The sequence below is a fragment of the Octodon degus genome, unplaced genomic scaffold (genome assembly GCF_000260255.1).
Source record: "Octodon degus isolate 3935 unplaced genomic scaffold, OctDeg1.0 scaffold00017, whole genome shotgun sequence".
Classification (NCBI taxonomy): Eukaryota; Metazoa; Chordata; class Mammalia; order Rodentia; family Octodontidae; genus Octodon; species Octodon degus.
This window is the reverse complement of record NW_004524593.1, coordinates 13,391,622-13,406,665: the sequence shown is the minus strand read 5'-3', so window position 1 is coordinate 13,406,665 and position 15,044 is coordinate 13,391,622. Positions and strand designations below refer to the sequence as shown.

The window sequence follows — 15,044 nt, the reverse complement described above, 5'->3', positions numbered from 1 at the left end:
TCATAGGAAATGAAGCATAATAAAAATAAACACAGGAAACAAGCATTCATGCAAGCAAAATTCAGATAAAACAATCTCGATCATTATTTAAGGCAGGGGCTTGGAAAAACTATCTTTAGGTTCATGATTTATTCATGCCTATATGACTAGATTTACAAGGAATCACAGAGGTTAAAGTTTGGCTAATGATGCTGCTTATGAGTTTTATCAGAATAATGACTTCCCCTGGTAAGCTGCTGGAGAGCAGTAAGACTGTAATCAGAACTGCACAGCAGATGGGGAACCGCGAGCCCGAGCAGCGGCGGGAGTTTATCAGGAAAGAACAGGGCCAGGGGAGAGCCGGAGCCCACGGGAGCCTGCGAGCCGCCCTGAGCAGCCAGAGCTTCCCAACCCACTCGCTGGCTGCTCCTTTCACTCCTGCTCCCCTGTTCTGTGTCCATATAGAGGGCTTCTGTGTCTCCCCCAGACACTCGGGGCTCTGCAGGGCTTGGGCCATTGCTTATCGGTTTTTTTTTTAACCTCAGCAGAGAACACCTTGATAAATGTACACTAAAGCCAAGGTGGAAATCACGTTGTCACCACATGTCAGATGGGAGAACTCTAATTTATGGATCCGTATTCCTTGAGTGTTGACTTTGAGCACTGTGGAAAAGATGCTATTTTGAAACAAAGGGACACTCTTTCTATAAGGTTCTGCTAGATTTATGCTGATGCCGCACCAGGCTTTCTACTGAAACCCTGTTTGGCCTGCAGTGAGAAGCCTCCAGAGTCATCTCTTGCTTGAAGTCAGCGAGCTCTCCAGGAGCTGCCACCTCTCCCCAGCCACGCCCTACACAATACAGGCACAAGGGCAGATGCAACACGGGCTGGGGTTGGGAATGCGTGCTGTATTCAATTCAAGCTGCTACCTGTTTATGTCATCATAGAGAGAACAAATGCCACAAATGGGATCAAACTGCAGCCAGCAAATGAGGCTCACAGTGGGAGGGGGAGAGAACTACCCGACCCTGTCTTGAGACCTAGGGAAATTAAAAAAAAAAATCAGATTTAAGCTGCAATTCTCAATCCTCTCTGCCTGGTGGAATAGTCTAGTCATATTTTACAAGCGTGGAAGCTGGGCTTCCCGCCAAATATTCTGATTTAATGAGCTGGGGGTGGGCTCCCCAGGCAATTCTCACTGGCAGGCATGGTTGGAAACTATGGTATCAGGAGCACAGGTTGAAAAGCTACCTAAAAACATACATTATGTTTGTCTTTTATTCATGAAAACCCTGAAGAAATATTCAGATTTGTTTTCTAAGTAGAATTATTTATTTATTTATTTTTAAATTAATTTTATTGAGAAACAAATAGCAATGAGACTGTTTTAAGACCAACTAGTAGGTCAGTTTCAATAATTAATACATTGTATATTGTTGTCTTTGTAGTTCTAAGTAGAACTATTTTAAATTCATTTCACAGAAGTTGAAATCTTGGACAGTTCAGTGGTATCCCTGTTTCAAGATTCACAGAGAGTTGAATGTCTTAAGTTTAATCTTGCACTGGATAAGAAAAAATGAGAATATCAACTATGTTTTATGAGGATCTGTCTGTCTGTCTGTCTGTCTGTCTGTCTGTCTGTCTGTCTGTCTTCTAGTATTGGAGATTAAGCCCAGAGCTTTTACTCTGAACTACATATCCAGTCTTTTTTGTACTTTTTATTTTGAGACAGGGTCTTGCTAAGGCACTAATTTTGCTATGTAATTTGAACCTGTGATTCTCTTTCTGCAGCATCCCAGAGCGCCGGAATTACAGGCTTGTGTGACCATACCTGGCTTCTACTTTTTATACTTTTATAAACATCAGTCACATTCCCAAAGCCATATGAGCCATGCAGTATTATGATGCTTTATAGATGAAGAAACTGAGGATAAAAGAAGCTTTGACATTTGTACAATGTGACCACGACTCCTAAACTATTACCGCATCAAGGGAGCCCAAACCTACAGCTATGGTGTGACTAAACTTCTGCAGTGATCCATGTGTTAAAGGTTTGGTGGAACCTTTTAAGAGCTGTGGCCAGGTAGGAGGTCCTGAGGTCTTGGGCAGTGCACCCCCAAAGGGATTGTGGCGGTTGCATTTTCCTTTTCTCCTCTACTTCTAAGCTCTAAGGGTTAATACTTTGTTCCTTGGTGCACTCCCACCATAACTGCAGCCTGGCTACAGACCCCAAGACATGGGGCCACTGGATCATGGACAGAGATCTCCCAAGGCACGAGCCACAGAACCACATTTCTCTTGGTAAGTTAGTTGTTTTAGGTACTTTGTTTAATGCTGTGAGTATTGCTCAATATAATTAATGCCTATCTCATCCAACTGTACTGTGGGGCTCCTGTATAACTGCTGGTTTGTCATCTTTTTTTTTTTTTTTCATTTTATATATTCCGTACAGGGTCTCACTGTGCGGCTCGCTTGTAGTGATCCTCCTGTTCTCAGCCTCCCCAGTGCTGTGATCACAGGCATGCAGCACCATGCCCGGACTCATCAGCTCAGCATGCCTTGGAGGAGAGGCTAGCATGGCATTAGGGACTGAACTGTCTTCTTTTTTTGTATAAAATCAAGCTCTGAGATCTTTATATTAAGAATGCTTTATTCTCTTATTCTAAATGGATCCAACTAACAGAAGAATATTAGTATGTATAGTAGTTTTGTTTTCTTTAAGTTACATGTTTTGTTTTGGACGATATTCTCACTTAAAAGCAGATCATAGTACATTTGTCATAGTGAAAAACCACAAGCCCTTAGAATCTTTATCAGAAGTTGAAACACATGCTTCCTGCCATATCAGAACATGCTGCTTTTTCTCTCTGCCTACTCCACTCTACAAATTATAATAGGTTCAAACACTTCATTTAGCTGCATGTAGCGGCACACGATGGTAATTCATCATAGGAAGCTGAGGCAGGAGGGCCACAAGCTTGAGCCCAGCCCGGGCAACTTATTGGCTTAGCAAGATCTTGTCTTAAAACAAGAACTAAAACAATGGCCAAGGATATATCTCAATGTAAAGGCCCTGGGTTCCTTCTCAGTTTCACTAGAAACATTTTTTTTTTTTTTCTTCTTTAAAGGCTCTAGTTTCTACCTTATCTCCTATCAGGCAAAAGAAGGTACAGAAAATGCCATGATGTTATTTTTCTTGGATTCAAAAGCACCACTAAGAACCATTTCAATTAACTCCCTCATAACTAGGTCACAAGATTATTGGATAGGTTCATCTGACTATTATGTGGGAATGACATTAGGGAAACAGGACTCTTGTTAATGGATAAATGGATAAAGCAAAGTTGACATTTGTTTTTGATATATTTACATAATGAATACAATTCAGCCACAAAAAAGCAGACAATCCTGTCATTTATGGCAACATGGATGATCTGGCGATCTTTATGCTAGCTGAAGTCAGGTGAGTGCTGCATGACGTCACTCACGGAATCTAAAAGAGTCGAACTCACAGAAGTTGAGAAAGGAATGACAATTACCACAGGCTGAAGAGAACAGGTAGGTAGGTAAGGAAGAGAGCTTGACTAGTGGGTATTAATATTGTTTGAGGGGAGGAATAAATCCTGGTGTCTTATGGCCCAGCAGGGTGAGTATAATTAACAGTACATCGCACTTCTCAATGGAGTTAGAAGAATTTGTCTGTACTCACTATGAAGAAAGGGCAGTGGAAATGGCTGCACTAATTGCTCTGAATTGATCACTACCCAGCACCTCTTTGTGCCTTGTAATATGTACAAATAGTATGTTTTCATCAAAAAAGTTTAAAAATCTAAAAGATAATGAACATACAGATTCCAACAAAAACAGAACTCTTCTGGATTCCAGAAACACCACTACATGGTTGCAAATTAGATGCTGACTGCTTGCAAGATGGGGGAATGAGGAGTTTGCTTGAAGACGTGAAGAGGGATGGAGACCCACGCACCTAGGCCAGAGGGGATGGACAAGGAAGGGGAGAGGGCTCCCCCAGAGGCACTGAAGATGGAGAATGAGAGGTGCTGGACTACAGACAGGACAGGCGGGAAGCATCATAGGCTCCGCCCTGAAGTGATGTAATGGGAAGTGTTCACAACGTCATCTATGAAAAAATGTCACAGTTGTGGCAAGCAAGGTTGGGTGAGTTGGATGAGACAAAAGCCCACGGCTACTGGGTGAGCTACGCCGACAGAAGTTAAGAAGAAGGCTGCAAGGAAGGCACCTGTGGGCTCCGGGCAGCACCTGGAGAGCCCAGCCACGGGTGGCTGCAGACGCCTGTGCACTGTGGCAAGGGGATGTTGCAAAGAGCAAAAGAAGAGCCCTGAATGTTGAGGGACCATACAGCTCTTCAATTTCAAACGAAAACAATGAAGCACAAAACCCCAACCAAGCAATCAGCCAACAAATATCAGGAATGACTTCAGGACGGGGACCACATTATCTTCTATGTGTTCACTTCACGATGCTGGCTGTCCACAGGGATATACGTATATGTCCTGTTCTGCTATTAATCTCAGCAAGTATAGACTGTGGCTGCAGGTTATTTTTTATTGAATGACACTGTTCGAAGATAAAATATATCAAAATCTTAGCGGATAACAACTTCTCCAGGTGGTGATCAATCAACGAATGGAGAGGTAAAAAGGCATTTTGAAGCTTGAAATATTCTTAAGTGTAGGGCTTTTGGGGTGGAGGTGAGGGGACCAGCCCTTGCAGATATTTACTAAAGCTGAAGAAGGTCCCCACCTCACTAAGGACAGAGGAGACACTTCTAAATACAGGCTTTAAGAACAAAAGAACATACAGCTTCCCAGGGAACTACCCGCTCGGGCCCCCCTCCTGTCCCTCTCTTGGACAGGAGCTTTCTTTCCCTCAATAAGTATATTCTGAAAAACGAAAAAAAAGTAACTAATACCTCAAATCAAAGCCAGAATTCCACATATAGCACGAATTTGCCCAACTCCCCTTATCTGTCCTGAGTCTCATTGTTGAAGAAATTCCAGTTGCCTTTTAATTGTACGTGGTAACCACCTGCTATGGTCTAGCTTTAGAATGTTCCCCACGGCCTCTGCTCTGAGAGGTGGGGCTTTTCCAGAGGGTGCTACAGCTGACCTGCTGTTAGGAGTGTGGGGCTGGTAGGCAGAGGGGGTCTCTGGGGGCAGGCCTGCAGGGGCAGCTAGAACTCCCTCCCTGGTGTTTTCCTCCCTTGTCACCCTGCTTCCTGGCACCATGATGTGTGCAGTTCTTCTCCACCCAGGCCCTCTCTCTGTGCCTTTTCTGCCTTGGAGCTGGCTGACCACAGACTGTGACCCTGAGCCCAGTGCACCTCTCTTCTTTAAGCTTGTGGTGCTGGGTATTGGGTCTCAGTCATAGGGAAGTAGGATGTCACTGCAGGGACAAGCACAGTGCAGAGTCCCTAATGGAAACAGCTACTGAAATAGCTGCAATGTGTACATGGACAAGTGACTGCGAATGACAACAATACTCAAACACCAAAACGGTCATTTCTATACAATATTGACACGTATCAGGTAATTTAATTTACACAGCAACCTAGGTCCCTCATTTTGATGATGAAGAAATTGAGGTACTCAGTGGTCAGCAGCTTGTTCAAGGTCACCCAGCTGATAAAGAGACAAAAGAAATTGAAATGACTATTCTAGTTCAGGTCTACCATCTAAGATCTGCTGGCCACTTACTGTGCAGAGAGAGGACCCCAACTCCTACTTTCCAAATCCACCTCCTCGGCTGGGATGCAGAACTTGAGCATCCACATGAAGACCACCAGTGGCAGTTCAGGAATGGTGAGCTCACCCTATGGGGCCTCACAAGCCTTGGCTTTGGGAGCCTCCAGAGCACTGGCTGCACCCGCACCAAGCCTGCTGTGGTTGTGAAGAAGATTGAGACCCATGATGGGAAGCTGGTGTCTGAGACCTCTGACGTCCTGCCCAAGTAAATGGGCCACAGCAGCCTCTCCCAGCCTGCACCTCTCCTGTGGCTGCCCCAGAGCCTGTAGGGAGACAGCTGTACAAAGGAGCACTGGGAGCAAGAGACCCACCTGAGGCTCAGCTTAGCCCTCAGTCTACCCTTGGGGGGACTTTACTGCCTGGGGTACCCCTTCTTGCCTGTGCCCTTCACCAAAAACCAATTCAATTTTCTTTTTCCAAAATAAAGCCTGATTTTGCCACCTAAAAAACCAACCAACCAACCAACCAAACAAACAAACAAACAAACAAAAAGAAACAAACAAAAAACAAAAAACAAATCTACCTCCTCAATCTCTGAGCTTTCATAATGGTCCTAATGAACTTGAAAAATCTTGTTCATTTTAAAAAATCATAATCTTTCAAAATCAAACAACTGTGATATATCATCAATTGGCAATCATGTCTCACGGGGAGGCTGGTATCTAATTGATTTCACATAAATATATCTCTTCAAGATTCAGTTGCTATAGCTCATTAATTATCTTATTTGGCTTCATACAGTGAACTTATAAAGAATGGGGTTTATTTTTGCCTAAAGAAATGAGGTAGTTTTCCTTATAAAATTTCAACAGTCATACTGTCTCTTTTTGAATAGCTGATTTAATAAATACCTATCACTCTATCCCACAAATTAGCAAGCCAAATGTCTTACAAATTTCAATATCTTATTGGCTAAATTCATTATCCTGACAGAAAGAAACCAAAAGCTGTTGCCTGACCATACATTTTCATTAGGCTGTAAAATATGGTTAGCATGGAACTGCAGACCCCGGCAGGCCTGCGCGTGGCTGCGGTACGGTGCGTGGGCGCCGTGCTGTGTGTTAGCGCAGGAGGAAGCAGACACAGCGAGATTAGCGGCGCTCAAGGATGCTGCAGAAACAAAGGGGGGTTTTCAGCTGGGAATCAAAACAGCAATCCTTTGGAGACACAGATAAAAAAAAAAAGGCAATTTAATCAATGTGCCTGTTTCCATGCAAATAAAAGGAAAGCTCAGGCATTCATCATTTCTCGTAATGACAGCCATCACAGCCCTGTGAAATTGCTGCTTATTCTGAGAAGCCAGATAGCGGGTGCCATATTTGTTTGTGTCTGTTTTCTGCTGAGCTGAGCCCATCTGCCACCAGCTACACAGCTTCCTGGTGCATTTTGCTTACTGCCACATTGTAATAAATAGATGGGCCGCTTTGGGTGACGGTCCCTGTTAATCTATGTGCCATTTAGATTCACGACTTTGCAGGTAAGTGCCAAGCTTGACTATTCTACCCAAGTAAAAGACATTTTCTTTGAGAAAAGAAATATTTCTACATACAGATATGTTTATTATACATATAAAGAGAGAGAATCAATTGTGAACCCGAGTGAAAAGCGTTAAGGTGTGTCACGCGCACGTGTCAATGCCCGGTGGGTGAAGGTAATGATGATGCACTGCAAGGGTGCGCTAACACAAATTTACAAAATTAGAAAACCTGCAAATCGGAGCAAATGTTTGTTACCGTTCATTTGTGAAAAAAAAAAATCAGAACATCTCACAGACAATGTACATTAGGCTCACGTGGGTAGCAAGGGAATGAACTTTTCTCTTGTACGTCTGTGTGTGTCCCGATCTCTGCCACCCAAACTGTGGTTAGTGGAGTAAGCCCTTTCCATCAGGGAGGTAAAATCAGGTAAAAATGTAAATCAAATGGGCTTTCAACTAGTAGTGGCATCTTTTGGTGGTGTGTGTGTGTGGGGGGGAGTAAAACTTGGTGGCCCGAAGAGAAAAGGACATGGAGGCCTTGAACTGCACACAGAGACAAAAGGGATTTTACCCTTGCTCCGTAGAGGACATTTACAGAGGCCAGTGGTGACGTGATTGAATAGGATAACTCAGTGCAGACTATGATGGTTGCACTAATGTAAAGAAAAACACATTAAAACAAACAGGATCATTTTCTTACACCCAAAAGACGTAATTCAGAAATCACTTAGATCAGGTAGTTTTCTAAAGGGTGTCATCTGTTATGGGCACATTTCTTTCTCCTCCTCACCCAAATGTGACAGAGTCAATGATCAAGCTACCCCAGGAAGTCTGACTCTACGATTCACCTTTGGCCCTGGGTGTCAAGGTGAATCATAACACAAACTGACCACATCCATGTCGCAGCAAACAGTTTATAGACTCAGAACTGCACACGTGCCGGCTGTGCAAAGCAAACTGTGGCCTTGCTGTTGACAGGTGCTATGGTGTGAACGGTGCCCCCAAAGTCCTGCTGCCCAGGGATGCTGTATAGACAGTCTATCATGGGTAAGGAGATAAGCTATGGTTTTGCCCTTGAAATCCTGGGGTGCTAGTAGGAGCTGAGTGGTGTGTGTTTAACAATGGCACATAAACATAAACGCGGTGAGGTGCATGTACTCTGAGTGAAGGTGGAATTTAACAAATGAGCTGAGCCCGAGGAGTGGAAGACAAGAATACTAACGAGGGTAAAACGCACATAGGTAAAATCATCACGCACATAGAGGATGGCGCTTACCTGACATGCTGATGGATGGGTGTGGTTGAGGTCCCAATGGGAGGACACGATGTCAACAGACTTTTTGGCCATGTTGAGTAAATTCATCCAGCCTTGGAAAAGTGGTAAGTGGAATGGTGCATTTTCTGAATAGTTAAGGCCTTCAGGAATATTTTCCACCAGGGCAATTCTTAGAAAAGATTTTGAAAAAAGCAAATAAAAGCAAGTCAAATTGGAAGCCATCAATCCTGCTTTACATATGTATTCAGACACATCTGGAAAACATTCTTTCATCTTTCTGGATATATACTTTGCTAATCAGTTACACGTTTCCCACCCAAGCCCTCTTATGCTTCCCTTATGCCAACCCATGTTCTGAGAATTTATGCTGTGTTTCCATAGTTAACATCTATTTTTCAGAAAATCATAATGCATGCTTCCAACTTCCAGCTTCAAATTAGCCTTGAAAAAAAAATCCAGAGCTTCCTACATGAACATCTTATTCTAGTAATTCTAGTAACATATTCCTCGCTCATCCCTGCGGCAAGGCAACCGTAAGGGATGCAATTCTTGTGTGCTCCTGCTTCTGCAAACCTCTTGAGACCACAAAATAAAGTTGGCTCGTATCGAATTCCTGGTATAGTGTTGGGCACACATTGTAATTCGATCGTGGTCATCACTGCCTAACACTTCCACTGTTCTTCTCCCCTAAGACGTGAAGTGATACCGAGGGGAGAGTAATAAAGACTGCTTGGCGCAAGGCTTTCTTCAAATCAGGCAATAACCCATGTATAAAACGATAGTAATAATGAAGCCCTAAATAAAATGCAATCAGCAATAGCATAGTACATCTTTTTTCTTTTCATTTTCTTAATATCTTGGCAACATATCCACTGTGACTGCCTGTTCTGCATATTGCACCTGAGGCTGCTTTTTTTCCCTCCCATTTCTAATTTTTTTAAATTTTATTTTATGTGTTTAGTACAGGGTCTCCAGGGTCTTCCTACACAGATGGGACCTGTAGTGATCCTCCTGTTTGCAGCCTCCCAAGCGCTGTGATCACAGGCGTGTGCCTCTATGCCCAGACTCAGTCACTCTGTCTCTGGGCCTGCACGGCACGCCTGGGATCGAATCTCATCCGTGTGTCTGCCTACGCAGGCGCTTTAGTCTGCTGAACTTTCTGGCTGGCCCTTTTTCTTCCGCTTCTGAGTTACGTTACACATAACTTTCTTAATGAAAGAATGAATACATTTTTTCTAGTTTAGTACATTCTGGATTTCTTCTGCAATTTCTCCCATACTTCTTGATGGTAAAACCCCAGGCTTTTATGAAGATCCCTGGTAAGTGATTCTGGAACAGAGGTCTGTTTCATTTGTGGTCCCATATGGGTTAGACGCACAGTCAGGGCTGAGAGGGTAGCTCAGAGGCAGAGCACATGCTTCGCACATGTGGGGCCCTGAGTTCAATGCCCAGAAACACATACCAGGTCAAGACAATAACAAAAGTCCAACAAGATAATGGGAGAATAACAATAGTTAATACATGGCTTATTATTGTATTTAAAGTAGTAACTCAGAGTTTAAGATATGGACATAAAAAATCCTCCAAGTGATATTAGTGCAAACCTTTCTTTTCAACGAATTAAGGGACACTAGTAGTATAACTGTCTTGTATTGTTTTGCTTTTTTGCATAAAATTAAAAAAATCAAAAGCCTATAATTGGAGCCCAACCTATCTATTATATATAACATATGTATACACACACACACACACACACACACACACACACACAATGATCAATTTTCTATTCAACACAGAATTCAGCTTAACGTACAAGGTGCCTATGTTTTCAGAAGCGAAGGTTGGCCTCATTCATTACATTTTATCAGTGCCCTCCTGTTAAGGTTTGGGTCTGGATGCCCCCTCAAGCCTCATACAGTTGTAGGGGGTGGGCTTTTCATAGGTGGGTGAACTTAGTTTGGGATTGATTCACGGTGCAATGCTGGGGTTACGGGTGTGAGTGTTTCACCTGCCCCGGCACTGTTAGCCTGCATACAACAGAGCGATAGAGAGAGGCTTGTCCCTTCTTTCCCTCTTTTTTCCTTCCCTGGCTTTTGCTGCCTTGTGCCACCATGAACTGCCTCTCCTCTGTGAGGCCCCTTTGCCAAGCCGCCCTGCCTTGGAGCCAGCCGATTGTGGACTGAAACCTCCACGAACTGCAAGGTTTGTAAAAAGGTTGTAAATCAGCCTTTCTTTCATGAACTTGGAGTGTTGGGTATTTGTATTAGCAATGAGAAAAGTAGCTAAGATAGCATCCTTCAGTGGACCTTGTGCTGCTTCAGCCAGTAAGTATCCTTAAGGTTAATAAGGTGACAATAATATGAAATTCAAAAGCTACTGTTTTGCTGGCCACAGCTGGGACAAATGTTGACAAGAGAGGAGCTTCCTACAGCAGGGAACAAACATAGTCATCACTTTGCAAGAGTTGTAACAGTGATTACCAAAACAGCATCCCATTTATGATGTAGTTTGGAGTTCTAGTTCTATTATTTTCGTACTGTTTATGGTTTTACACCTGTCAAAATGACAACTTTCCACTTGACATGCAACCCTACATTTGAGTTTGAAGCTGGTCCCTGTAATGAGCCTGTGGCAGCCCTCACAGACATATATGGGTACTAGCTAGATTTGGAATCTGAGAGAACAAATGGAATGTGGGATGTTACACACTACAAACTTATTTCTAAACCAGTGGCTTTTGACTCCACGTATTTTGTTGGTATCCAGATGGCAAGCATATTTGAACAGCCAGCCATGTGTGCTCTCAGATTCTGTTTTAATAATGGGTACAAGATTTGGCATTGCACTGACTATCTTATGCAAGTACGATGGGCCATCGACTGCAGCGCTATGGCAGGATTCCTGGCTGTCATTTTTGGGTGGAATATTTCCAGCAAAAACAGTAGCTTAGCCAACAGTTCTGCACAGAGTCCCTAGGGAAGGCTTAAAGCTGCAGTGGCTTACACATCTCCAGCTTTAAGAAACAAATCAACCAATAACTTCAAACTCTGTGAAAAAGAACTATATAGAAATATGAAACCATAACTAGGACATACTAAGTCATTTTCATTAGAAGTCCTTAAAAATCAAAAGAAGTATGAAGCTAAGCAAGTTACAAAGCAGGAAGCAAGATGTGACGAAGCCCAGAATTGGTTCCTATTCCCACTCTACAGACACACCATGCAAGAGGACCTCGGAGCTGACTTCTGGAGACCTTAAGATAGACCAAAAACAGGGAAGAAGAGGGAGGAGGAGGAGGAGGAGGAGGAGGAGGTGCAGAAAGAGGAGCAGGAGGAAGAGGGAGAGAAAAAGAAGGAATGGGGGAGGTGGGAGGGGAGAGACAAAGTAAAAACAAAGCAATTGAATGGCTGAAAGAACAAGCAACTAGAAAAAAGTTCAGAGGACATTTAAGAAGAGGCAAGCCTTTCTCTAAAGCTGAAAGATTTGGAATTGGGTAGATTCAGAATTAGGTGAAAATTCACACAAGGTAAGTTGGTCACTGGAGACTAAACACATCTTCTATTAAACCCACTGATATACAATGAATATGTGATGGTCTCACATTTGATGTCGACCTGTAATTTTATCCATTTAATCTACATGCATGAATTTTGCTGCTGTTGTTGTTCTGGGGATTGAACCTTGGGGTGTGTTCCACCATGGAACTACATCCCCAGTCCTTTTTAGTTTTTCTTTTGAGATAGAATCTCTCTAGGTTGAACAGTCCAGCCTTAGACACGTGACCCTCCTGCCTCAGCCTCCCCAGCAGTCTTTCAGGCACCCAACACCATGCCACCCCGTATGAAATTACTTGTGTCTATTAAGCTGGATTTCTACATCTTACATCATGTAAATACATGATAAAGGAAAGAGATACATAAATTTTTCAGTTAAAGTCAACAGATTGAAGTGTAAATGTGAGTACAGGACAGTATTGACCATATAAATGAATAGCGATGCTTTACATTCTATAAATGAGAAGAATTTGCATATAGTGGAACAGTTATGTCAACATCTTCAAACCTTCATCACTGCTTTAAAACTGGGGTAGCAATCAGACTTTATATTTCATGAAGATGTAGTGCCAGATATATACTTTCATATCATGGATTTGTTTTTAAGAAAAATATTCTAGGGCCAGCGAGATAACTCAGTGGACTAAAGAGCCTGCTTAGGCAAGTGCAAGGACCGTGGTTTGATCCCCAGCACCACATGCAGCACCAGTCCCACCCCCAGGGATGGCACAGCTGTGGTGGCTCATGCCTGTAATCCCAGCGCTTGGGAGGCTGAAAACAGGAGGATCACTATGAATCTGAGCTGAGTAGAAAGACCCTGTAACAACCAATTACATATATATATATATATATATATATATATATATATATATATATTCTGGTAACTTTATTTTAACATTATGGATTTCCTTCACAATCTTTTATATTCTAACTTTTGCATTTGCAAATAATCTTTGAGGAGATTTCATCAGACTGTCAAAAGGCTAAGAAGTTCTTGTTGGACGGATCATGCATCGATTCGTTTTTCTTGCATTTCACAATTTTCTGTTTTTCTTTTCTTCAGTGACTGAAGGCTTGGCAGTGGGTAGATCATCAAGAGAGGTTTTCAGGCAACAAGAATTGAGTCAAAGACAAAGACAGAAAGGGTCTGATCATTTCTGGCTGGTACAGAAAATGGGGCGAGTAAAGAAAGCAGGCAAGAAATTTCCAGAGACAACCAAGAGGACAGCGAGACTCTCTCTCTGGAGGCCAAGGAAGACCAACTTTATTGTTATTATTCCTCTTGACTTTTATTATATATGTCAAAATAAATCATAAACTCATAGTAAAAATAAAAACTGAAACAGCACTCAAGGTCTGAGCAGAATGTTTTTGTTTGGGTAATGAATTCCGGAGCTGGGGGTGGGTGGAAAGACAATGCTGTTTCCCTCCCAGGTTCTGTCCTCTCTCATTTTATCTGAAGGGGGTGACAGCTCTTTGTGTGACACGGTGCCAGCTTCCTCTGCCCTGCTAGAACTGGATTCGAGAAAGCAGTGGTGAAATGACTTATTTCTGTGACCTATCATTTTATTTCCTTTAATAACCAACAGCCGGCTACTCCCCAGGGGCCTGAGCTAATTAGTGTATGCACAGGACTCACTTAGATGCCTCGACAACTCCCTTGCTACATTCTTCCTTCTCCTGCAAGAAAAGAAGGAAGTAGACAGATCTCGTTAAAATTTACCTCTGGGCAAATCCCTGGGATGTGTGCATTCCATCTTTAGATGGACTCTGGCCACAAACCTACCACTGTGTTGGCACGAAATTGCTGGGGGAGAAGCTGAGAATATAGGAAACAACGGAGCCACACTCCCTTTCTGCCTCTTTTCATGGTACTTGAAAATACACTATAAATGATTTAAACTGTGAGTCCAGGGAGCTAGGTGGAGTAAATATGCAGAGCTCATTAATAGATTTCAGTTTGTTAATTGCTTTAAAAATAGAATTCTAACTGTCTTTATTAATAGTGTTTATTCTTCAATCTTAATATGATCATCATTTTTTTTTTCAATCCAGGAATAATATTGTAACTTCTTAAGGAAATATTTGGGGTTCTTCCTTTAATAAACTAGTAAAAAATAATTCCTTGCATTTCTCTCTTTCTTTGTCTCTCTGTCTCTGTCTCTGTCTCTCTGTCTCTCTGTTGGTAACTACAAGCACTTTTTACATAATATTACATTTCATCATTATTTTACTATTATTTATTGCAGAGAAATATTTAGAAAAGAAAGGATCTGAAGTAATGTAGTTAAAATACAATTAGTTCTCTGGTGGCCTTAATCGGGAAGTTGATACATGGCCGTGATTCCTCAAAATAATCGGATTTGCATTCAAGGTTAACATGTACCCTGTGGTGGAGGTTTGGTTGCAATCAAACCCCACGATTTTTTTCCTTTTTAAGCTGGCTCAGCCCACCCTGTGGGGAGGGCTAGCACAATATGTCGTGCCAGGGACTGAAACATGGAAGCCCGCAGCTGCCTAAGCTTGCCTAAGCCGGTGCTTTACACTGCTGAGTTATCTCGCTGGTCCCCAAACCCTATGACTGACAAGTCAAAGGTTAACTTGGAAAGGACACCGGGATCTCTGACACTGAGATGCCTTGCTACCCATGGAGCAGACTCATTGACACCTTGGCCCTAGAAAGAGCTGCCCCAGCACTGAGCTCAGTGCACAGATACTGCCATGGTTTGTGCCTGGACATCCCCACGAAGCATCGCACAGGGTGGCTTTGTCTAGAGGGGGTTGAATCCAGAGTTTGCGACTGATTCATTGTCTGATGCTGGGATTATGGGTGTGAGTGCCACCCACATCCTCTGCCCAAGGGCATGTAGCCAGCAGACAAGGTAAGGGACAGGAAGAGCGCCCCCACCCGTTGGTTTGCTACTGTCCGGCACCATGACTCTTCCCATCTTCCAAGTCACCCTGCCTTGGAGCCA

The 15,044-nt window shown here is 42.9% G+C and overlaps 1 protein-coding gene across 2 annotated transcripts in view; it reads right to left on the bottom strand.

Moving 5' to 3' along the window:
- Positions 1 to 15,044, bottom strand: part of Pld5 (phospholipase D family member 5) — a 427,280-nt gene that overhangs the window by 151,974 nt on the left and 260,262 nt on the right. For both annotated transcript variants that reach the window (XM_023710314.1, XM_004626838.2), the window contains exon 3: positions 8,516 to 8,684. In XM_023710314.1, coding sequence (XP_023566082.1) covers positions 8,516 to 8,684 — 169 coding nt within the window. The remainder of the gene's footprint in view (positions 1 to 8,515; positions 8,685 to 15,044) is intronic.